The 26,452-nt window shown below is 41.0% G+C and overlaps 1 protein-coding gene across 1 annotated transcript; it reads right to left on the bottom strand.

The window, feature by feature from the left end:
- PXT1 (peroxisomal testis enriched protein 1) lies at positions 1 to 24,753 on the bottom strand. The gene is made up of 3 exons (XM_058553965.1): positions 24,585 to 24,753; positions 8,822 to 8,952; positions 1 to 745 (listed from the first exon to the last, which is right to left on the bottom strand). The coding sequence occupies exons 1-3, from the start codon at positions 24,751 to 24,753 to the stop codon at positions 641 to 643; spliced, it is 405 nt and encodes a 134-aa protein (XP_058409948.1). The 3' UTR covers positions 1 to 640.
- Between the last annotated feature and the right edge of the window lie 1,699 nt (positions 24,754 to 26,452).

Genomic DNA, 26,452 nt, shown 5'->3' with positions numbered 1-26,452 from the left:
AAAATAACATTTATTTCATATTTTAAGTTATTAACTTTTTAAATAACACTTTTCCTACAAAGAAACCAGAATGCATATATGAAACTTATAATTTATAACAACAAACTCTCTTAATACTTGTAATACTTCTAAAAGCGGGGAGACAGGGACTACGAGGTAGACAGAAAGGTGAAGGAGAAGACCAGGCACTGCAGATTTGGACCTGGGCAACAAGAGGGGGCCAACAGGTCACTGGAGAGCCTGGTCCACAGGAAGAGACCTGGGAGCAAGCGCCCATTTCTGTGACCGCCTGTTTGAGGACAAGGTTCAATTTCTCTCATGGAAGGAAATGTTCAAGGTGTCCTCACAAGGAGCGCTGGGACCATCCACAGCGCTGGTGTTTCCTGAGTGGCGAGCCCCCCTGGGTTCCTAAGGACTCCCTGGCCTCTACCATGAGGCACACACAGACATCTCAGAGCTGCTTGGTCTGAACAGACAAATGGCCAGTGAGTCCACAGTTCTCCAACAAACCAGGCAAAAACCAACAGTGATGGGTAACAAGAAAGGGGGATGGTGAAGGGTCTTCATCCCATCTGTGCCTGTGGGATTCACATTTTCTCAGAGGGTAGAAGGAAAGCAGAACTTGACGTTTATATTCCTTCTACATCAAATGGTTGTCCCAGAGGAAGTGCAGCAACACGTGAACTCCTCCAAAGAAAACGAAGACAAAACGAGCCAGTGCGTCTCTGCCTTCCTGTTGAAGATCCTGTTTAAAAAGAGAGAGAGGTTCAAAAAAAAAAGCAATAGAATAAGCCAAAGTTAGAAATGCAACATTCATATTAATTCAGTCGATGGCTGCAAACAGGTTTCTGGGGCTGCTGTATGAACTGTATAGAGCGGAAGGAGACTATCTTGTCTGTTCTATAACATCCGTATTCTCCACGCGGCCTTGGGAAGTTTTCCTCTGGACATGTTTTCCCATCCTCACTATCAGCAAATTGGGGCACTCTTTTCAGGACTGATAACCTCGTCCTCTGGCTTCCCAGAGCACTTTCTTAGTCCTCTCAAAGAAGCAAGGAGATTTGCTTTGGGGTTGGAAGAATGGATAGGACATAGATGGGTGAAGAGGAGAGTGAATATGAGCAAAGTTGGAAGTGACAGGGAGCCAGCTCGGTGGCATAGTGGTTAAGTTTACACGCTCTGCTTTGCTGGCCCAGGGTTCACAGGTTCGGATCCAGGCTCTGACCTAAGCACTGCTTATCAAGCCATGCTGTGGCAGGCGTCCCACATATAAAGCAGAGGGAGATGGGCACGGATGTTAGCCCAAGGCTAATCTTCCCTATACACACAAAAAAGTTGGAGGTGACGAAGAGCACAGCAGGTTTGTGGAGCAGTTACTAAATATGGGAACGAACATCAGGAGAAGGAGGCCAAGGGTCAGATACAAATGGCTGTCCCCGTCCCTGCCTCTCCTCCTGCCATCTGTTCTCGACACAGCAGCCTTGGTGGACTGTTGAAATGTGGCTCTTCTGCTCAGGGCTCTCGGATGGTTCAGCCTCTATCAGAAGAAAAGTCCTTAGGTGACCTCAAGGCCCTACCTAATCTACCCCCCACCACCTCTCTGACCGTATCTTTTACCACTTTCTCTCTTGCTCAACTGCAGCCATACTGGCCTCCTTACTATATTCTTCAAACATGCCAGACACTCTCCTGCCTCAGAGTCTTGGCTATCCACCTGCCTCCACTGCTCCCCCCAGACGTCCACGGCTCCCTCTCCTACCTCAGCGGTCTGCTGCCCTGTGAGGCCTTCCTGTAACTCCTCTACTTAAAATTACAAACCCCTCAATACTCCTCATCCCTTTCCTTGCTTTATTTTTCTCCAAAACATTTATCACTATCTGATAAGCTATATACTTTACTTATTTGTTTACTGTTTGTCTCCCTTCTAGAATATAAACTCCATGAGGCTAGGGAGTTTTGTCTCTTTCGATCATTGCCATATCTCCAGTACTTAAATGGAGCCTGACACGCAGTAGGTACTCAATAAATATTAGTTGAATAAATGAATGAACGAATGAATGATAAACGATCAGCAGCAGGCTAAGAATTTAGACTTTGTCCTATCGGTAACTGGGAATCATTAAAGGGTTTTTTCCCTTTTATAGTTGGTATCACTTAGGAAAGTGAATGCATTTCCTTCCAGTAAGGCAGACAAGCAATTGTCTAGAGCACTGAGTCACATGCTCATATATTTAAGTTCCAGTGCTGCCACTTCGTTGCTGAGTGACCTGAGATAGGTTACCTAACCTCTCTGAACCGCAACTGCTTCTCTTGAAACACTTATGATAGTAACTCATAGGGTAATGGGGAAAATTAAATGAAACGTAAGAGTATCTCAAAGAGTACCTGGAAGAAATTGTTTAATAAATGTTAGTTTCCCTTCCTTTTTTCTAACAAACTAAGAAATTTCTATGCATTACTGCATCAGTTAGGGCCCCAGAGAAAACAAATGGCACACTCAAATTAGGAGGATTCAGGGAGAGTTAAACAGAGAGACAATCTACAAAGACTGGGGAGACCACAGAGGGTGGTGCAAACCAGAGCTGATAACATCAGTGTTACCACTCCCAGGCCTGTAAGGACAGAGGGGGCCAGTTTCTAGAACCCAGAAGGAGAGTCCTGTGGAGAAAAATTTCAAAGACACATTTAAGATCCTAAAAGTGATGGGAAGACTATTTTAAAACACATTTTATATCTAGGAAAATTACATGCTCTAGATTTAAAAAAAAAAAAAAACAGACAAGGTCCTTGAATAAAAACCCTTCATAACTAAATAGCACAATAGAAGATGTTATTTTAAGAATCAAGGCCTGTTTGAAAACACAGAACACTTGCCTAGTGAAAAGAACGAGAAAACAAGCTATGTGGCCGATTAAGAACAATCAGTTCAGCAGACAAAAATATGACTTGGTGAGCTCCTTCTAGGGAGTTCCAAGAGCAAGAATAAAAGTTTTAAAAACATCAAAAGCAGGAAGGCATCTGGAGAATCAATGTGACCACTTAATTAAAGAGTACAAAACATGAACAGATGATGACTATATGTGAAGAAATACGTGACAGATTTGAAATTTTGTTAAAGTTGCTTGATTTAAGGCTTGCAGCCGCAGAGTAAAGCCTTTAGCATTTCAGAGCCAAACTTAGAAGGAATTTTTAAAATTATTTTTTAAATGTGCTGTGGTCTATTTAAAAGCGTTCTAAAATGCAATTTTGTGGTACAGGACAAGATATTTTTAAAAGTCTAGGTCAAAGCTGGCTTTGTAAAATGCTGCAAGAAAAGCTGGGGCTGGCATTAGGACAGACATATAGATCAATGGAATAGAATTGAGAGTCCAGAAATAAACCTTCACATTTACAGTCAATTGATTTTCGACAAAGGTGATAAGACAATTTCAATAGGGAAAGAATAATCTTTTCAACAAAGAGTGCTGGGACAAATGGATCTCCATATGCAAAAGAATGAAGACAGACTTTTAACTCACACCATATACAAAAATTAACTCCAAATGGATCAAAGACCTCAATTTAAGGGCTAAAATTATAAATCTCTTAGAAGGAAACAGAGGTGTAAATCTTTATGACTTTGGATTAGGCAATGGTTTCTTAGATATGACACCAAAAGCACTAGCAACAAAAGAAAAATACAGTCAGGAATAACCACATTTTGGTCAACAACGGACTGCGTATACAATTCATTCACAACTTCAAAGGATTTGCCAAGGATGAGGAGGTTGCAAAAATCAACAAGGCTGTGGTTGAGAGGGCAAGCAACTTGAACCTGTGTGTGGATGAGGATGACATTGAGGAGCTCCTAGAGGTGGTTCCTGAGGAATTGACTAATGAGGACTTCTTGGAACTAGAACAGGAACGTATAGCTGAAGAAGGGGCAAGAGAGGAAACTGCGGAGAAGAACCTTCAAGAAAAATTCACAGTCAAGGCTTTAGCGGAAGCTTTGGAAGACCTCAACAAGCTCCTTAAAAATTCTGAAAACATGGACTCCAACACTGAAAGGTTTTCATTAATAGAGAGGAATGTTCATGGTGCATTATCTGCTCACAAGTAAATCTATGATGAAAAAAAGAAGCAAACTACCATGGACTTATTTCTGAAAAGAATGACACCTCCTCAAGAAGAGCCTCAGGCAGGTCCTTCAGGAGGTATTCCAGAAGAAGGCATTGTTATCCTAGGAGATGACAGCTCCATGCATATTACTGCCCCTGAAGACCTTCCAGTGGGACAAGACGTGGAGGTGGAAGACAGTGATATTGATGATCCTAACTCTATGTAATCCTAGGCTAATGTGCGTGCTTGTGTCTTAGTTTTTAACAAAAAAGTTTAAAAAGTAAAAAAAAAAAAATTAAAATTTTTAAAAATAGAAAAAGCTTATAGAATAAGGACACAAAGAAAAATTTTTTTTCAGTGAGGAAGATTGTCCCTGAGCTAACATCTGTTGCCAATCTTCCTTTTTTTGCTTGAGGAAGATTGTCCCTGAGCTAACATCTGTGCCAGCCTTCCTCTATTTTGTATGTGGAATGCCGCCACAGAATGGCTTGACAAGGGGTGCGTAGGTCCACACCTGGGATCTCAACCCACAAACCCCTGGCCGCTGAAGCGGAGCATGAGAACTTAACCACTGTGCCACAGGGCCAGCCCCAAGAAAATATTTTTGTACAGCTGTACAGTGTATTTGTGTTTTAAGCTAAGTGTTATTATAAGAGTCAAAAAGTTAAAAAAAGAATTCTAAAGTTACAAAGTAAAAAAGTTACAGTAAGCTAAGGTTTATTTATTTACTTTGTGAGGCAGCTTAGCCCTGAGCTAACATCCGTTGCCAATCCTCCTCTTTTTTGCTGAGGAAGATTGGCCCTGGGCTAACATCCATGCCCATCTTCCTCTACTTTACATAGATGCTGCCACAGCATGGCTTGACAAGTGGTGCATCGGTCCACACCCGGGATCCAAACCTGCGAACCCTGGGCCCACCGAAGCAGAGCACGTGAACTTAACCGCTATGCCACAGGGCCGGCCCCCAAGGTTAATTTATTATTGAAGAAAAATATTTTTTATAAATTTAGCATAGCCTAAGTGTAAGGCGTTTGTAAAATCTACAGCAGTGTACGTAATGTCCCAGCCTTCACACTCTCCACTCACTCACTGACTCACTTCCAGAGCAGCTTCCAGGCCCGCAAGCTCCATTTACGGTGAGTGCCCTATACAGAGTTTTATCTTTTATACTGTTTTTTTACTGTAACTTTTCTATGTTTAGATACACAAATACCATTGTGTTACAACTGCCTACAGTATTCAGTACAGTAACCTGCTGCACAGGTTTGTAGCCTAGGAGCAATAGGCTATACCATATAGCCTACGTGTGTAGTAGGCTATACCATCTAGGTTTGTGTACGTACGCTCTGTGATGTTCCCACAATGATGAAACCACCTAATGACACATTTCTCAGAACATATCCCCATGGCTAAGCAACGCATGCCTGTAGATAAATTGAGCTTCATGGGAATTAAAAACTTTTGTGCTTTAAAGAACACCATCAAGAAAGTGCAACGACAACCTACAGAATGGGACAAAATATTTGCAAATAATATATCTGAAAAGGAACTTACATCTAGAAGACATAAAGAACATCTACAACTCAATAATAAAAAGACAAATACCCCAATTTAAAAATGGGCAAAGGATCTGAATAGACGTTTCTCTGAAGAGATATACAAATAAGCACATGAAAAGATGTACAACACTAGACATCAGCGATATGCAAATCAAAGCCACAATGAGATACCACTTCACACCCATTAGGCTAGTATAATCAACAAGACAATTAACAACAAATGTTGGCAAGGATGTAGAGAAACCGGAACCCTCATTCACTGCTGGTGGGCCACAATGTAAAGTGGTGCAGCCACTTTAGAAAACAGTCTGGGAGTTCCTCAAAAAGTTAAACATAGAGTTGTCATATGACCTGGCAATTCCACCCCTAGGGATGCACACAAAAGAATTAAAAACATATGTCTACACAAAAACTTCTACACAAATGTTCACAGCATCATTATTCATAATAGTCAAAAAAGGGAAACAACCCAAATGTCCATCAACTAATGAATGCATAAACAAAATGTGATATATACATACAATGGAATATTATTCAGCAATAAAAAGAAATGAGGTACTGATACATGCTACAACATGTGTTACCCAGCCCCAGGCCCCATAAGATATTAACTACAACCCTGCCCGGAGCAAGCCTAAGATGTTACCTTCAGTTTACAGGAAACCACAGTGACAGGAGAGAGCAGATGGCTGAGATATGGTAACACATGGATGAACCTTGAAAAAAAACATTATGCTAAGTGAAAGAAGCCAGACACAAAAGGCCACGTATTATATTAGTCCACTTACATGAACTGTCCAAAATAGGCAAATCCATAGAGACAGAAAGTAGATTAGTGGGGCTGGGAAGAAATGAGAAGTGACTATTGGGTTTGGGGTGTCTTTCTGGGGTGATGAAAATATTCTACAATTGATTGTGATGATGGTTGTACAACTCTGTGAATATACTAAATACCATTAATTGCACAGTTTAAATGATTGTGAATTTTATTTGTATGGTATGTGAATTTCATTTCTCAATAGTATGTGAATTTTATTTCTCAGTAGTTATTTAAAAAAAAAAAAGAAAGAAAAGCTGGGGCAGTTCAGTGTCAATTTATTAAGCTGCAGAGGTAAATTTAAGACTTAAAAGTAAATTACAACCTAAAAGGTAAGGGAAAGAAAGAAAAAGAGAAAAATGGAAAAGGAGGTTACGTAGAGCAGTGACCTCTTGACTGGGTTGAGGCAGACGTAGAAAATAGGTGGTTATGATTTGTCCTACTCCGTTCTCTCCTCTTCAGAGAAAAAAAATTAGAAGGAACCATGAGTATTCAGAGAATTAGCTGATAGAGAAGCAGGGAAGCTGAACTAAGGACTTTCCTAGAATCCAAGTATAGTCATCAGTAAAAGCTTTCCTATGGAAGAAACTACAGCACAGGAGGAGGGTGAATATCATGAGTATGCTGGAATAAAGGACACAGAGCAAAGAGGTGTTCAACCCCAGATATCGAAAGGGCAAAGACAAAAACTAATCATTTGATTCAGATAACATTTATTGATCATTTTCTGTGGGTCAGGCTCTGTTCTAAGTGATTTACATAGATTCTCTCATTTAATTTTCACAACAGCCTACTCTCTGCACGCAGCCAGTTTCCATTCCAAATGCAAATCAGCTCACGGCACTCTCTGGCTCTCCCTCTCCAGAAGCTTCCCTCGTACTTAGGGTAAAACCCAAACACCTTACCACAGCGTCAAAGACCAAGGCCAACTCCCAGACCTCACCTCACTCCACTCCAGCCATTCTGGCCTCTTCGCTCTTCCTTAAGCCTGTTCCTGTCACAAGGGCCTTACACTTGCTCTTCCCTCTGCCTGGAACACTTTCCCCATAGGTGTTCCCATGGCTTGCTCCCTCACTTCCAGTCTCTGCTCAAATATCACCTCCCCAGAGAGGCCTCCCCTGATCGCCCATCCAAGTCACTCTCCATCACTCGGTGTCCTCTAATCCCTGTCTGACTAGACTGTTTATTGGTTCATCTGTCTCCTTCCTGGATTATGAGTTCTCTGAGAGCAGGCTCATCTCTGTCCTGCTCTCTGCTCCAGCTACCAAAGCCTGGAACTGAGTCTGGTGTATAGTAGGCACTCAATAAATATTTGTTTGAATGAAATTGCTATATCAAATATTTTACTTGATTGTGTTTATTTCCTGTTTCCTTCTTGCTTTTAGTAGCATTGTTGTTGGGACCTTCCATTCATGTTTTATCTCAGGGAATGTACTGTTTGAGGGAGAGGCTGTCCACATTTGGACCAGAGTGTGAAAAGGATATGGCACTCCTGAAGCTCACATGGTGGTAGCATCAGTGATGAACAAGAAATCATCACAGGACACGTGAATTTAAGGGCAAGAAGTTAGGCTCTGAGGGGCAGCCACCCTTCCGACCACAGAGCCCCAAGGGATCAATCTCCCTCTGCTGCCAACTACAGGTTGTTCTGGAGGAAAACTAAGTTGGCTGTGGATTTCATCACCCCTAAGATTTCAAACAGTAATTATTATTTCCCGTTTTCCCTTCTTTTATACTAATCAGGAGAAACTAACAAATTGGTGGGAGTGGGGCTTAGATCACAACTTCTGGGTTGGTTCAGGAGGACAACCACAATCTTAGGCAGAGTTTCTCCTCCCTGACTGAGCATTAGATTCACCTGGGAAGCTTTTAAAATGCCTGATGCGCAGGCCACACCTCATGCCAATTAAATCAGAGTCTCTCAAGGTGGGGCCCAGGCATCTGTAGTTTGTACAACTTCACAGGTGATTCTAATATGCATCCTAGTTGAGGGTGTGGAGCAAAGTTTCTCACACTGTAATGTGCACACAAATCCTCTGGGGTGTGTGTAAACAGGCGATACTGATTCCAGCATCGTGGGCTGGGACCTGAAATTTTGCACATCTAACCAGCCGGCAAATGATGCTGATGCTGCTAGTCCATGGACCACGGTTTGAGTAGCAAGTGTGAGATCAAATACTGGCTTTGACTCAGGTTCACAATTTTCAGATCTAATGTTTGGTAATCCGGACATTAGTAATCCATGTGTTCTGCTAATTCCTGGGCATCCCAGCCACTTGGCAGCCGTTGTTCTGTTTGCTCTTTCCTCCTACCTGACAAGCCCTTGCTGGGGAAACTGAAGTCTCACCTCTTGAACCATCCTATGATCAATGCTGTCTCCAATGTTTCTCAGTTGCATGGCCATCTTGCGGATTACTTCCTCCTGGTGATGGTTCTGGCCAATGCTATTCTCCTTGGGCTGAGAAGGTGGATTTTGATCTGCATTGACAGAAAAGAGTTCAAAAGAGATAATTCCATTAAGTCTCTGTAAATCACTCACCCCTAGTCACTAAAAACTGTCTCAGACGATGACAGGGTTGAAATCCTATCATCATAATGATTATCAAAAAGCAAAGCCTTGTATTGGAATGGATCAGCTCTGTCCAACAGAAATACAATTCAAGTTGCATATTAATTTTAAATTTTCTAGTAGTAAAATCAGGTAAAATTAATTTTAGCAATATGTTTTAGTTAAGCCAATATATCCAAAATACTATCATTACAACGTATAATCAATATGAAATTATTAATGATATGTTTTGCATTCTTTTTATTATACCTACGTCTTTGAAATCCAGTGTTTATTTTATACTTACAGCACATCTCAATTCAGGTACTAACTTTTCATTGGAAACCCTTGATCTGTATTTAGATTCTGTGAAGTTTACAGTTAAAAAAGTAGATTCACATATCTAAGTTGTTCCAAACATACTTAAAATTTTTCCAACAATTATCAGTTTTTAAACTTTAATCAAAATTAAATAAAACTTAAAGTTCATTTCCATAATTTCACCTGCCACATTTCAATAACCAAATGTGGTCAGTAGTTACTGTACTGGGCAACACAGGTCTAAGTTTTTTAAAATAGATTTTTCCATTTAATGTTTTTACCCATGATCCTTGAATGAGTTCCTCCAAACCTTATTTGCTTCCAGCAACTGATGAATGTTTTTAAGCGATACTATGAGTAAACTACTGTGCTGGTGCTTTGGGGAACTTATAAAAAATAAAGACAAGATTTTGGTCCTTAAGTTGCTTACAACCCACTGATTAGAGATGAAACAATTCCCAAGTGCTTTAGGAATACAGAAGACGATGAAATAAATTTGGGCTAAAGTAGATATAAATATGGCTTCACAGACACAGCAAGTTTTGCGTTGACCCTGTTTCATTTCAATAAAATTTGAGGACTTTGATTTTTCAGGCTTTATACTGAGAGAATAAGCCCTGTCCTCCAAGAGTCTAGTGGGAGAGAGACACAAACTACAACTCAACATGTTACAGTAAGAGCAAGGTCCGCACGGAGGAGTCAGGGAAGACGTCCCAAAGAAGAGGATATCTGAGTTCAGTCTTGAAAGACGAAGGATGAATAAGAATTAGCCAGAAGAAGAAGAGAGGGATGGGGGCGGGGACCAAATGGGAGGGAGTGGCAAAGAGGACTTTCCAAGCAGAAGGATCACGTGAGCAAAGGCAGGGGGGTGACAGACAGTGAGGTTTTGTGCATAAACTGTAGGTAGTGCCATTGTTGAAAGGCAGGGAGACAGCTAAGGGAGACAGCTAATAGAGTAGGCAAGAGCAAAATCATGAAGGCACAGTAAGTGGCGTGGGCTTTATCCAGTAGAGCAGGGGACCCACTGAAGGGTTTTAAGTAGGAAATGACATGATCAGATTTGCTTTCTAGCTATTTCCATCTGGGATCAGAGTGGAGACTAGTAAGACTTAAGGCAGGGAATGCATGTAGAGGCTACTGCAAAAGTCCTGGGGAGAGATGATAGGCGTTGCCTAACAATAACTAGCATGCTTACCACATGCCATGCCATACATGCATTATTTTACTGACTACTCCCTCACCATGACCCCCACGAGGTCGTTACCCTATATTACAGATGAGAGAGCTGTGGTTTACAGCAGTGCTTTTCAAACTTGGTTCCACCTTGGTATCCCTTGGGGAGGCTTTTAAAATTCCCAATGCTCAGGCCTTGCTCCATTCCAATGAAATGAGAATCCTGGGAGTTGGACCAAGCATTAGTATTTTTTTTAGAGCTCCCCAGGTGGTCCTCATGTGCAGCCAAGTTTGAGAACTGGTGGTTTAGAGGGGTTGAGTAACTTTCCTGGGGTTCGAAAGCCAATGAATGTGAGAGCCAGGACTTAAACCCGGGTCTGTCTGGCTGCAAAGCCCATGCTCTTAACCTCAGCATACAGAGCCTGAACTGAAGCAGTACTAACAGGGGTGGAGTGGTCAGAACAGATTCTATAAATATTTAGGAAGCAGAATAGGCTGGAATTCGGTAACAGATTAGATCAGAAAAGTGAAAGAAAAGGAAATTCCTACTTTTCTGGCTTAGGAGACTGAAAATGTGATGATACCATCAGCCTGCACAGAGAATGGGGGTCAGGGGAGGACAGGAAGGGCAGGTGGAGGAAGCGGGTAGAAAGAGAAAGAAGAAAATTCAAATTTATTTACAAATTTAAGGTACCTGTAGGACATCTTAGCAGGCATCTGGATAATATCTGAAGCTAGCGGATGTCAGAAATTGAGGTCAAGATTTAAGAGTCATCATTCATTCATTCATTTATTCAATAAAAATGCAGGAGAGTGGATGAGATATTTCAGAGTTTGTATAGCTGATAGACCCTCTGGATAACACTGATGGTTAACAAGGTAGGCAAAGGAACAAAAGCCCACAAAAATGACTGAGAAGGACGAGTCAGAGAGCGAAAAGGGAAATCACGAAAAATGGTGTTTCAGAACCACCTGTCAACTCTTGTAGAAAATTTCCTTCTGAAATGTACTAGCAGGCATTGTTACCTGGTTAACTATGGTATACAGAATATAACAGTGTGTGTGTGTGTGTGTGTGTGTGTGTGTGTGCGCGCGCGCGCACTCGTGTGTTGATGATGATGATGATGATGATTCAGAATCCTGAAACATGCCTTAAGGTCCTTGTGTTAAAGATGCCAATCATTGTTTGACTTGCCCATACCCCCTTCCAAGAGAATCTGTCCTGTTGCCTAAGCAATCAGGTTCTTGCCTACATGTCCCCACCCCAACCCCAGGCCACAGTTGATTGGATCAGAGATGGACACCTGACCCAAGAACAAATAATCCATTGGCTGGTCAGGTACTCAGAACCTAGTTCCAAAACAGGAACAGGGTCCCTTCCTCTCTGTTCAATGTCAGCTTCTTCTCTGTTCAACGTAGACTCAGGAGACAAAGGAAAAAGTTGGCAGTGGGGCCAGGAATGCCACAGGCTTATGTCGGGCCCAGGATAAGCCAAAACCATTTGCAAGTGAAAATTATGAAGGGGAAGGAAACATTTAAAGGGGGGGGGAAGGGGGGGGAGCTGGCTGACAGAGAAGAACTGAGCAGACACTCAGAAAGAAACCAAGACAAAAAAAAAAAAAAACCAGACTGGCCCTCAGAACTGCCTCAGAACCTGAACCCTCCAAGTTCAGTTTTTTTCCATAAGCATCCTCATCAGAAACCACAGCTTTCTGGAGGTGACCGCAGTAGGTTTCTCTTCCTTGCAACCAAACAAATAATCATAAATATCTACATCAATTACCATTGTCCAGAGATGTCTAATGTAGATAAAACTGTGTAGGAGATTGTGTTGGCTATAAATCAGCTTCAGCACAGACTCTGAAAGTGAAATTTAAAAATTAAGTTCCTGACACTAGTGGCTTGTATTTTTGGTTCTGGTCATTTACCCATTTCTCATAAAAGTTGAAAGCAAAATGGATTGAGAGCTCTGCTGTACTCAATCTATACATGGCATTATTTGCTGGCTAAAGAGAGTTGGTGCACCTGTCCCACAGACACTTATAAAATAAAATAGCTATACTACCATATTATAAGAAATATTATAAGATAAATAACAGGAAAGACATCATTAAATCAAAGCTCTAAAGTCATCATATATTGAAGTGAGAAGTCTTGTGACAAGATCATCAAAATGAATGAAATTAAAAAGTAAAACTCTGTATTATTTTCCAAGTATTGAATTTTTAATATCCAGAGGAAAAAAGTATCTCACTTCATGCTAAAAAGTTGTGTGAATATGTATATATCCACACAGAGTTCAGAAAAGAAAATCATAATCCAAATGACCTAGTGGAGAATTTGGAAAAATGTCATGGTTGATCTTTTTGCAAGAATAATTCCTTCATAAAGCAAATAATAAGCCTCAAAGCATTGGAACTTTTAAAAATATTGTTGTATGTTGAGAATTTGGTATGAGAAACTTGACCAGCTGTCACTTCAGTTGCATTTAGAAAAACTTGTAAGCAAACATGCTCTTAAGGTTTTGTAAGTGCTTTTCCACTGCTGGCTATAATGTGAAAATTTTATTTTCTCATATGTTGGTCATCCTTTTATAATCTTGATTGTGTTCACTGAAAATAGAGGTCTAGGGACTTCTGGTTCAAGACTGAGCATAAGCATTGGCCTCTCCATTTCTCCTAATTCCTCCCAAGATGTCACCAAAATGAAAGTAAAAAAAAAAAGAATAAACCACAAAGGCGAAGAGAATGGGAGGCAAGGTCAACAGTAGATGAGAGATCTCTACATGTTTCTGGAAGGCAGAAAGTAGATGAGACAAGATATGGACAAATGAGCCAGGCAGAGAAAGCACCAAGAACCCACCACAGGTGCCCTGAGGCTTGGAAGCCCATTTACTCCACCAAGACGCCGAGGCTGGGGGAGAGGGACACCATAGACTGGAAATCTGATGGGGATCAGCTGCACCACTTGATCCCTTGACACCTCCAGCCCACTGTACCCAGCACAGATTTCAGGCAGAAGAAAAAACAGACCACTCTTCCCTAATGGAAGAGAACAAATCTTGTGGAGAAAGCTAGAGCTTCTTTACGAATGTTGGTGCCTCAGATTAAAGGTCTTCTCATTCTGGCATTTGGGGCACCTGGGGCCAGAAAGCCAGTTCCCTAACTCATCTCCCTAAAGCACCCCCAACTCAGAGCCCACCTATGCCCCATTTGAGTCCCCACTCAGCGGGGAGCCCTGGAGAGGCAGTTAGGCATAATGGCAAAATTCTGAAGCCAGATCACTCGGAGTCAAATGGAAAATCTGCTACAGATTAAACTATGTAACCTGGGGCGAGTTATTTAATCTCTCTATGCCTCAGTTTCTTCAACTGTAAGATGGGAATTGTAATGTATGTATTATTTCATCAATTCTAAGATTTTTTTAATGCCTCCAAAATCAGGATGTGTTTTATAACCTATGGCATGCCATATTTCAACAGCATTGTTTACTTTCTTGGTAGTAAACAAAATAATGGTACATCTTACAATTGATGGAATACTAAACTTAATAAAGGGGCCGGCCCAGTGGCACCGAAGTTAAGTTCCCGCATTCCATTTCAGTGGCCCAGGGTACGCCAGTTCTGATCCTGGGCACGGACATACTCATCCCTTGTCAAGCCATGCTGAGGCAGCATCCCACATAGAAGAGCTACAACTCTATAACTGTGATACACAACTATGTACTGGGGCTTTGAGGAGGAAAAAGAAAGAGAGGAAGATTGGCAACAGATGTTAGCACAAGGCCGAGCTTCCTCAAAAATAAATAAATAAATAAACTTAATAAAATGCCATAGTAACTACCTCATAGAGGGGTTGTTGAGACGATTAAATGAGACAATATATTTAACCTGCACAAACCAGTGCCTGGAACATGGATAAACACGATATAAATGTTAGCTACTGCTACCACCTGAGAAAACAGTCCCACTCACATACCAGCAGACAAAACCCATACCAGCTACCCAGGTCACATTTCTTTAAAATAACAAAGGGTCACCACGCAATTGAGAAGAACCACAGAATGAAAGAGATATACCAGATAAACACACAAAACAGTAATCCTGAAGAAAACAGATATAATTTCAGGAAACAGAAGAGAATGCTCACAAATTCTAATGTATATGTTTAGAGAGATTTAAGAAAATACTACATTCAGGAAACACAAGAGAAAGCTATGAAAAAAGAATAATCCTAGAACAAAATCTTGCAGATTTTAAAAATATGATTGCCAAAATTAAAAATACAATTGATGAAAAAATAAAGTCAAGAAAATCACTCAGAAAAACATCAGAAATTAAAAAATATGAGAGAACAAATAGGCGATATAGAGGGCCAATATGGAAAGACCAGTATCTGATTAATAGGAATCCCAGGAAGAGAGAAATAGAGGGGGGAAATGATCAAAACAAACAGTACAAGACAGCTTCCCACAGCTGAAAGACAGCAAACTTCAGATTAGAAAAGTCCCACCAAAAAAAAAAACACCCACCAAGTTCTCAGACAACAAATGAGGAAATAAAAACCTCACCTCTAGAACATAGTGAAATTCCAAAACACCAAGCATAAGGAGGTGCTAAAAATCTCCAAAGAGAAACATGGATTAGTTTGGCGACTGACTTCCCGTCGACAATGGATCCTGGAATATAATGGAACAATTAATGCCCTCCAAGATTTTATTAAAACCCCTTTCTAACCTAGAATTCTATGCCTCGCTAAACTCAATAATATACAAGAGGTGAATAAAGACATTTGCAGACGTGCAAGGACTCAGGAAGTTTCTCTCCCATACACAATTTCTTAGGAAGCCTCTTGAGGAAGTATTCCAGAGTCAAACGGAGTATGACTAACCAAGAAAGAAGAGGACAGACGATTTAGCAGAAGGTAGATCCAACCCATGTGAAGTCCCAAGACGAATGGCGCAATAGGGCCTCAAGAGTAACTACAATGGAGCAGAACAGCTCTAGAGGGAAGTCCCCAGGGAAGGGAGATTTGATAGAAGAGATAATATTTAAAAATTTGGGGAAACTTAAGGATATCATAACTACAAATCATGTAGGGGAGAGGAGGAAAGGCAATGGGAAAGTCCAGAAAACAATAAAAGGTCATACCGGAAGTTTATGGTCCAAATATGAAGCAAATTAAAATGTGGCTTAAGTTTAAATTGCTTTATAGTTCCTTTCAAAAGGCTATTCCTCTGCGTTAAACTTCGCAGTACTTTAGCTGTATGACTAGCATAATTTTAAGCAATTGCAGATTTAGTCCCTTGTTTCATCCTTAGGAGGTGACTATTCTCAGGGAAAATCAGTCCAGTACTTACAGACTTTATTGCTGGTGCCACCACCCCTAAATCCCAGAGCCTTAAGAGAGTTTGAAGAGAGTGTTTGCACAACATTTTACCTTTGGAATGCTGACACAACAGGTGGACAAAAATGAGGATGAGGGTACTGGAAGTCTCGGCCGCTCCACATGCTGGACCATCTGCTTCCTGATTGGAAAACACACGCCTCCCTTTTTCAGAGACAAACCACCTCACCAGAACTCAAGGCTTCACCTCAAACTCAGCGTGACCTCTTCTTTTCGTCGAGGAAAGTGGCTTCGTTTAGGAGGGCATTAAGCCGTTAGCTAGTGCTTCAAATTCAATCACTTTGAACACTTAAATCTTTCTATTACAAAATCAACAGTAATTGCCCCATCTCAAAGGACACACCTTCTCATAATCAAGTAAACATTTTATAGTTGAATGTTCAATTGCTGACAATACCTAATCTGAATAATAATTTCAAAATAGTTGGCTTACATTTAGCAGGACTACTAATCAATCTCAGGAAGGCTCAAAGTCTCTGACCAAGGACAGACTGCTCCTTTAAAAAAGGATTGCTGGTATCACCCAGGATTGAAGTATAGCACAAGAGAATTGGTCACGCAGTAAGGATGAAAGGAAGTCTGAACAGTGTGGCGTGAATCTGAGCTACCAGACTGACTTGGCATCAGTAAGTGTAGACTACTCTTCCAAGAGGTGCCCTGATGAAGAAATGAGAGAGAAGGTGCAGCAGCAAGAGGAAGAGGTGTTGAAGGAACTTTGTAAGTTGAAAGCCTTGAGCAGGTTTGTATCGTGAGGAGAGGAATTAGAGCAGGAATAATGGAAAATGGAAGATAGAGTAGCACAAATTGTTGAGGCCAAGTCCCAGAGGTTTAGGAGCAATGAGGATGAAAACACGGGAAGGATTAGCTTTGAACAAGTGGGGGGTCCCCCCTTCCTTTGAGATAGGACAGAAAGAGATAAGGAGTGGTGCTCACGTGAGGAAGCCTGGAGTAAGCAGGAAGGAGATTCAGGTGTTTACCCCTGGTGACGTCAATTTCGTACATGAAGCAGAAGACTAGCCCATCCGCTGAGAAAGACGGGGATCCTGAAGTGGCTGAAATTAGTCATCAACAGAAATGGAAAAAAGAAAATTGACCAGAGTACAACAGGAGCTGAAGACCACCATCACTCCCCAAGAAAAGAGAAAGAAAAAATATGCATATGACCTTGATGTGCATTCTCTTTCCAGCTACCAAGGGTCCTAAGCTTGTATCTAAAGAAAATTTTATCCGAATCTCCCATATGGAAGGGCTCAAGTCTTGGCTCAGTTACTTTCTAATTTCCTGTTCTTAGGCAAGTTACTTAGCTTTTCTGTGCCTCAGTTTCCCCATTTGTTAAAAGAGACTTTAAGATTATTATGAATATTAAACAGTGATGTTCACAAAGCACCTGGTATACAATAAGCCCTATATTATATGTCTTAGCTACTACGATTGGACTTGGTGTCAGACACTATTTATTTAGATACAATAATGTAAACTGAGGTTATTGGGTTTTAACTTTTAGAATCAACTGATGGACAAAGCATGGAAGAGTTGGTTGTGGCTGGAGGTCAGGATGTAAATGTTAACAACTCTGGCTATATAAAAATAAAAAAGTATAGGGGACAAATAGCAGGTTGTGGAAGGCTGAGCGAGAAGAGGGCAGGGAAGTTAGTATCTTCATCTTATAAAATAGAGAGTTGTGGTATTGCTGAAAATATATGAAATAAGAAATAGGAGTTTAAATTATTTAAGTTCACAAAGACAACAAATGGAAGTATTAAAATAATAATTTAACCATCAAACATGAGAAGAGAGGGTATAGTTTGAGCTACACCTCATCTGTCATGTCAACGAATCAATGGATGGCATCAATTTGATAAACCAAGAGATAAAGGAATAAATACATTATTTAGAACAGTGGTTCTCAGCTCTGGCTGCACATAACTATCAGCTTGTAGACAAAAAAAAAACCATTTTGTTGGTCTGTGAATAAAACTACACATAGGTCTTTTTTTAAAGCTCCCCAGGTGATTCTAACATGCAGCCAGGGTTGAGAATCACTCTAAAAAACTGGAAAACATGGCCAGTTAAAGAGTTTTCCTTCTGGGAATGGGACAGTGTGATGCGATAGAGGTGAAAGGTAGAGGCTGGCTACCTACTTTGCATTCATTCATTCATTCAACAAATATTGTAGAAGGCCTTCTATGTGCCAGGCACTGCTTCGGCCCTTTTTCACCGTACTCTCCAGTAGTCCTTGATTTGTTTTCATGGACATGAGTGCTTGGATAAAAAGAAAATTTAATGCAACAAAAACACAGCATCATTACCTGAGTCCACACATTTAAATACACTGGGCAGCTAGCAGGACCCACTTCTGCCTGAGCAGAAAGTGTATTACCTATGCAGGGCGACACAGTTGGAAGAAACAACCTTTCACAAGGGGCAGCCAGGCTGCAAGCTGACTAGGAGAAGAGACAGGGAAGAGGGCCTAAGGGCACTGGAGAACCCCCACCCCACTTCACAGCGCCCCCTCCTATTGCCGGATGCCACTGAGCCAGGGCTGCCCGGCTAGGTTCAAAAGTAAAGAGTTTTGAGGGCAACCATCCCCAGGACCCTACAACTGAGTAAAGAGCGGGAGGGAGAAGATGCGGGGGGGGAGGGGCGTTGAGAGGGCCAGGGTCTCAGTGCATTAACTGACCTCAGCCAAGGGCAAGCCCCTAAGTAGGTAGCTTAAATAGAAGGGGAAATACATGGCCCTTTGATCAAAAGTGCATCCCTAGTGACTGTCATTTCAGTTTCTATTCCTGTTTTCAAGAGTATCTTGAAACATACACATATTAATGCGAGTCTCACCTCAGGCCATTCTGAAGTAACATCCTAATGATTAGTTGACACCCAGCAAGGATCATTTGACAATTTCCTGAGGCAAAGTGAGGGTACCAGTGAGGGGCTGAGAGCTCCCCCAGGAGAGAAGGTGCCCAGAGAGAAGAAAGGGCAACCAAATGGGGAGACCCTCCAAACGAATGTCACCTACTTCAAAATGGGATTAGGGCCAGCCCTGCCTGTGCCAATCAAAAGCATAATGATTTGCAACGATTAGTTTAACTGATTAACTAATTGTTACCCAGGAAATACAAAATCTAGTATCTGCATTAGGAAGATGGAATACGAATTGGATAAGTTTGAGTGATGGACGTTGGGAGAAATGAAGGAGCTGTAAGGAAGCCAACTAGCCTTGGGTAACTCAGTTAAATAGGCAAAAGGGCAGAGAATGAAGGACCTGGAGACAGGATGCAACAAAGGACTGAGTGCGCCAAAAGAAAGAGGTGTGTTTTGCATTCTGGAACTCAACGTAATAACTATTTATATTTTGTGTGTATCTGACCACCTAAATGGTGAAACCTTAAGGACATGAATCTATTACATAACTCTGGGACCCCGCTCCATGTCCTACACATAGAAGGTACTCAACAAATATCGTTAATTATGACTATAAAGATGCAGCTGCCTAAAGGAATGGAGAGAATGGAACAGAAAAGAACATTAGGGTTGGATGAAAAACGTCAGCAACTCTGTAAGTTTATCTAAGGACAGACCTACCTCTTAGTTTGTTCTGAAGACAGCTCTTCTTTCATTGACAGTTGTAAAATAGCAACCATAATGCACATTCACACATTCTAAACTCTTGGTATAGAACCTTATCAAAAGCCTGGAGATACTCTCGCAGTTAGTGGGAGTGTAAACTGGTACAACTCCTGGGGGGGGCAATGTATCTATTCATCAAGTTTTACAAATGCAAATTTTACAAAAACCTTTGAACATAGAAATGTTCAAGGTTATTTGTTGTAGCATTGGTTTCAATATTAAGTGAGTGGAAACAACCCAAATGTACATCAACAGGAAACTATTTAAATAAATTGTGGTGTATCCACACAATGGAAAATTATGCCGCTGTAAACGAGAATGAGGAAGCTTTCTAAGTATTAATGCAGAAAGATCTCCAAATAATATTGTACATGAGAAAGCAAGTAAGAACAGCGTGCTTAATATGCTATCTTTTGTCTAAAAAGGGCGGGGGTATAAAACTCTATATTCACAATTGTTCATATTTGCATAAAGAGCCCCTAGAAGGGTACCCAAGAATCTAAGAACAATGGTTCCCTACGATAAGGAGTGATGAGAGTGGGAACTCAGCTGATGGGGGACAAGAAGGCAGGAAAGACTTTTCACTATATGCCTTGTCACATTCTTCAGTTGTCCAACCATCAAAATGATTTGTGTGTGTGTGTGTGTGAGGAAGATTGGCCCTGAGCTAACATCTGTGCTCATCTTCCTCTATTTTGCACGTGGGACGCTGCCACAGCATGGCTTGATGGGCGGTGCGCAGGTCCGAGCGCCAGATTTGAACCTGCAGATGCCCTGGAGGCAGAGCACACAAATTTAACCACTACGCCCCTGGGCCGGCCCGAAAATGTACTTTTCTAAGCAAACACTTACATAGCACTTACAATATGTCAGGCACTGTTGCAAGCCATTTAAATTAGTAACTCATTTATCATTATTATTTAGTAATATGAATACTTATTCAAACTTTAATTTAAAGAGTATCTCAGAAGTGTCATAATTGTACTGTGGTTATGCAGAGAAATATCTTTGTTCTTAGGAGACAATATGTGTAATTATTTAGAGATGAAGTTCGCATATCTGCAACTTTATCTCAAACGGTTTAGCAAAGAAAAACATCTGTGCGTGCATTTGTGAGTGTGTATGGGTGTCTGTGTGTGTGTGTGGGGAGAGAGAGAGAGAGAGAGATAAAAAGATAACGCAAATGTGGCCCAAAAAAAAAAAGGTAAATCCACGCAAAGGTTATATGTGTACCCATAGGCTTATATGTGCAACTTTTTTGTAGATTTAAAATTTTCCAAGGTAAACATCGGAGGGGAAAAAGTATCTCAAAAACATCCTTAAAACTTAAATAAGAGGCTGGCCCACTGGTGCAAGCGGTTAAGTGCGTGTGCTCTGCTGCGGCGGCCCGGGGTTTGCAGGTTCGGATCCCGGGCGTGCACCAACGCACCACTTGGCAAGCCATGCTGTGGCAGCGTCCCATAGAAAGTGGAGGAAGATGGGCATGGATGTTAGCCCAGGGCCAGTCTTCCTCAGCAAAAAGAGGAGGATTGGCAGATGTTAGCTCAGGGCCAGTCTTCCTCACAAAAAAAAAAAAAAAAACTTAAATAAGAGGCCAACCTAGTGATGTAGTGGTTAAGTTTGTGCGCTCTGCTTTGGCAGCCCAGGGTTCGAGGGTTTGGATCCCAGGCGCAGATCTACACACCACTCTTCAGGCCACGCTGTGGCAGTGACCCACATACAAAATAGAGGAATATTGGCACAGATGTTAGCTCAGGGCCAATCTTCCTCACCAAAAACAAAACAAAACAAAATTAAATAAAACGTTTCTATTTAGTTTCTACAAGCTCTTTGGACTGGATTTCAAGGCCCTTAGAATATATCTCAATTTATCTGTCCAGCCTCCTTACTTTTCTTGAACCCTATGCTCAAACTAAACTGTCTCCATTTGACCAAATCTTACCTATGAAGCATATCTCAAAAATCACTTTCTTTAAGATGACTTTTTTGAGTCTTCCAAAATAATGTGATCTCTCACCATTTTGAATATCTATAGCACCCTTAGTTCTACTGAGATACATTATATTCTACATTTTGTCATAATCATTGCATGTTTTTATTATGTAAAACAACAGAAATGATCATGCATATTAGATGTGTATAGTAGTATACTTACCTATTGGATATACACTATCTATAACAATAATTATAGGTTATGAGTTATTCCCTAAGAACTTGGAATTGAAAGAAAAAAGTGTCTTCTGAGAACTAAGAGGCAAGATTAATGTATGTATAGTGGAAAAGGGTGACACGGGCAGTCATTGGAAGGGGACAGGCTACCAGCTCCCCCTTGCACAACCTGCTCCCTCTGCTGCAACCCTCATTTCCCTTAACCCCTTCAGGTCTCAGTCCAGGGTTACACCTTGAGGGAAGGATTCTCCAAACTCCCTGCTGGTCAAAGCCCCATTACATCATCTGAACCTCCTCTTAGCACTTATCACATTATTATTAACATTGGTACATGTAATTGACCTCTATCTGCCTCCTCTACCAGACTGTACACTCCAGGAAGGAAGGGACTGTTACTGTTTTTGTTCACCATTGTCACCCCAGTACTTAGCACAGTACCTGGAAAATAGTAGGCCCTAGTATTTTTTTGAATGAATAAAAAAAGAAAATGTGTCCATCTAGAGGAGGAGGGAGAAGAGTTGCTGAGCCTAGGAGGCAAAAAAATAAAAAAGAGGCAAAAATGAACATCCATGCACTCTCAAAGGGAGAAAGAAGCTGAAGAATTGGACTCTACTGACTTCTACAATTAATAAATCCCATTCACACTACATATACTCATACATATATACATATATATATGTTTTTAATTCTGCCCTTTCTTATTAATAATTATTACGTTTTTAGAGCTGGGCAGGGCCTCTTGTTGTTTTTACTCATTTTCGTTTTCCCAAGAGTTTCTAATTTCTCTTAAATGACGTATCAGGATGGTTGCTCTGGACTTCCCAAGTTCTTACCCACCCCCTCAACTTTTCTGAGAAAAAGTGGCTTTAAGTTCCCCATACAAAAATTATGGTTTTTTTCCCAAAGAGTTATGTTCATACGTGTAGATTTCCCCCAAGCAACAGAGATAAATTTTGGCTTCAGCGGGTCACTTTCCACTCAATAATGGCTTGTGATTTCCATTTTCAGGTCTGTGTTGCAGCCTGGGACAAAACCCACTGAGGGAGTAACGCGACATTCTCAGTAATCAGCTTCCTCAGTAAGAGTTTTACTTTGGGATGTACTTAGGGCCTTTTTTTTTTTAAGGTGCCCGGCGGAAGAGCTTCCCTGGGCCGTCTAAGCAACCTTCCACACCTCGCCGCGACCCGCGACCCGCCGCACCGCCCAGGCCAGCTCACCGGCGGGAAAAGCGCGCGCTCCGCGGGGCGGTTTCGGCGGGCGAGGTCACGTGGCCCCCTGTGGCCAATGGGGAGCGCGTGGGGTGCGCGCGCGGCCGGGGGCGGTCTCCGGCAGGGGCGCGCTTGGCTCGCTTCCAGCCACTGACCCGAGCGGGAGGCGGGGAGACCCGGTCCCCGGAGTACGCAGCCGGGCGCCTGATTAGCCTGGCTTTGGCCTTCTCGAGTCTATAGTAGTTAACTCCACGTCCCTCTCACACCGCCCCCTCAGTCTGCACATCCCCCACTTCTTCAGCGATATCCTAAAGTATAAAGGGAGAAAGGCGCTGCTGCCTCCTGGGCCAGGAAAAGCGTGGGGAGGAAAAGGGAGGCTTGTGTCCGCTACCACCTCTAATGGGGGGGGGGCCCTTGTTTCTGATTGACAGTCGTTGAACGCACACTGGTGGCCCACCCGACTAAAATACCAGTCACAAAGAAGATTTTACATACACAGTAAAGCGAGCGTTCTAGGCATGAAAAACGTGTAGATTAAGTAGTTGGCTGTTACTTATTATTTATAATCAAAGGTAGTAGCATTATTAATTCTTCACCCTGCTTCTGCTTTTGAAGTGAAACTGTAATTACGAAAGCATTTTGGGTAAATGTGGCAACCGCCCACAGGGCACCTCAGAAGGTACCCATCAGCTTTAGGAGCAATCTGAGGATCAAGTGGTATAGCGAGTGAGAAAACATGTTGGAAAAGGTTTACAATAAAATATAAGTTCTAGAAGACTGGTGACGATTGCACACCTTTGTGAATATACTAAAAACCACTGAATTGTGCACTTTAACAAGTTGAACTTTATGGTGTATGAATTACATCTCAAAAAAAAATATATGTTCTAGAAGGTACGCATAGGTGACAATCTCAGGCTTTGAGACATAACTGTTGACACTTGCACAGATGAAAATTCAAAACTTTAGTCAATTGAGTTCTTTCTAGAAAACGGATACCACATTTGATATGGTGGCAAGAGACGCTCAGGATGCTTGAAATTTCCACTTTCTCAGTGGCATGTAAATCTTTTTAAGTTGGAGAGTAGTTTGAGATTAGTTTTAATAATTCCTTTCAGGTGTTTAGCATATTTTTAATCTAAAAGTCTAAAACTCCATAAATTTAACCCCAACATTTTTTAATGCTCTTCAAAACAAAAGACTTTAATTTTCCAACATTCTAAGACATTTAGGAATCATACATTTTTGCAAAACAAAATTTCAAGTTTATCGTTCCTTCATGTTCTTTCCTATACTGGCAAAATCAAGAAGGAACCTAAACTGAATTTTCCCCACCTTACCAATGCAGACACCGTCAGGTCAAGTGTAAAGACAAATTTTTATTAAAAAATAAATTTGATCTATTTCAGTAGATTTGAGATCATCCTAATTAGTTGTAACATCAATGATTCGGCGTTAACAGAAACTAAGAGATTTAATACCAGGAAGCAAAGTCGGTTTTACATTTTTACCTCCTAAAAACTTTGATGAATAGATTTACCACTCTCTTCTTACAGTTAATGTTTAAATAATCTAATGCCCAATTTTATGTCCTCAATATCAAGAAAAATGTACCCTAAGCAGAAGATTTATCTTAGTTTAATACAAATAATATCTTACCGGCGTTCCTTGACATGGCTGAAACTTGCTGGGAGCTGACAAGTTGGGTCATGTATGCCTTCTGAAAACTGTATTTCACCCAGGGTGATTTGCAACAATTTGTTACTTTGGGAGAGGGATTCAGAAGTTCTTTAGGTTCACAAACAGTGGCATCATATATTTTCTTCATGTTTTTTCCCTGTTGAAAAATACATTTTCAGAGGATTTTCCCCATTTCTCAGTATATATTTGGTATGTTAGGTGAAAATTGGTGTTCTAACAATACAAGCAGCCTTTATTCCATACATAAAAGGGTTATAGATTTGGGTGGAAGATGGAACAGGGGGATCTCTAAGGTCTTTTTCAACTTAGATAAACATCTTTCTGTGTTGCTTGGTCTTTAGATCTGCTACACCACCCACATCCTCATCTCCCCGCAGTTTTTCTTCATCTTTTCAATAGCCACATTCCATCAAGGGAACAGTCTAAATTAGTACACACAGAAAAAGGAGAGACAAATTAGTGTAACCAAAAGAAAAACAGATCAAAAATCCAAAGTGAGGAGGTTTGGAGATGGGATACATTCTTTGTCTTACTCCCTGGTATGTGCGTGTGTGTGTGTGTGTGTGTGTGTGTGTGTGTGTGTGTGTGTGTGTGTGTTTCCTACCCAGAATGATTCTGGTATTCTCTCTTTAATCCTCCACATACATAAACACACAGTCCACCTCTACAGACACTAATGAAGGCTATTCTCCAGCCCCTTCCGTTTTTTCCTAACATTGTAGTACCAATCCAATAAATTGAAGAATTGAACTAAGACTTTCATTGTCTACCAGGGCACTTAATTCTCTCTACTTAAAGGTTGGCCACAGGGTTTGACTTTCTATTTTACCTTCTAAATCTAAGCAGTTACTGGAAAGGGAAGAAATGGATAAGAGAGGTCAGACCGTGGATAAGAAAGGATAAGAATGACTAAAGAAGGTAACGGGGGAGGACTTCAGGAGCCTTAGATCAGTGCTATCCAATAAAAACATATGAACCACATATGTAATTTTAAGTTTTCTAGTAGCTGCATTAAAAAAGTAAAAAGAAACAGGTAAAACTAATTTTGACGATATATTTTATGTAACCAAATATATCCCAAAATAAATCCAAATGATGTTATTTCAATAGGCAATCAATATAAAAAATTATTAATGAAATATTTTATATTTTCATTAATATAAGTCTTCAAAATCTGACATGTATTTTACACTTAGAATACATCTCAATTCAGACTAGCCACATTTCAGGTGCTCAGTAGCTACACGTGGCTAGTGGCTACTGCATTGGACAGTAAATACAGTAAAGCTGTATTGCACCTTCAGAGGAAGAAGCAAGAATTGAAAAGAAATGACTGAGAGAAAGGCAATACGCAGCTGTCTCAGCTACATAAAATAAGAGGGGGGAATCATCAAGCAGAATTCTGACTCATCATTTTTCAAATGTACCACATTTTCCTGTGTAGAATGCTACTTCAATATTTTGATTATTGTAATTTGGGCCAGATTAGGGGAGAGGGTTGTGGGATGAAGGGGTGTGAGTGCCTGGGCATTCTTGATGTCTTAGGCAGCCTGACGTTTTAACTATACTCGTCAGGCAACCTTCTGACCTTAAATTTGGTTTCTCAAATAAATTTTCCAGTGAGAAAATGACATGCTCTCCGGCTAACGCATCAGAGCCAGATCAGCCCTGGATAAAATTATTAAATTACTAAGTGGGCAAAGTTGATAGTCAAGATGCAGTTATGGGGTGAGGTTCTTATCTGAAAGAGCCAACTGACAGCTTTACCCATCAGCCCATTGTGAAACTGTCATTTTGTACTAGTTATTCACATGACATTGCTAGAT

Source organism: Diceros bicornis, chromosome 14, assembly GCF_020826845.1.
Source record: "Diceros bicornis minor isolate mBicDic1 chromosome 14, mDicBic1.mat.cur, whole genome shotgun sequence".
Taxonomy (NCBI): domain Eukaryota; kingdom Metazoa; phylum Chordata; class Mammalia; order Perissodactyla; family Rhinocerotidae; genus Diceros; species Diceros bicornis.
The sequence above is the reverse complement of the archived record's forward strand: the minus strand, read 5'-3'. Positions and strand labels throughout refer to the sequence as shown.

Coding starts and splice junctions, on each gene's coding strand:
- PXT1 (XM_058553965.1), bottom strand. CDS start 24,753: ATGAAGAAAATATATGATGCCACTGTTTGTGAACCTAAAGAACTTCTG. Junction 8,953..24,584: donor AGCCATGTCAAGGAACGCCG/GTAAGATATTAT, acceptor CTGTCAATGCAG/ATCAAAATCCACCTTCTCAG. Junction 746..8,821: donor ATCATAGGATGGTTCAAGAG/GTGAGACTTCAG, acceptor CTTTTTAAACAG/GATCTTCAACAGGAAGGCAG.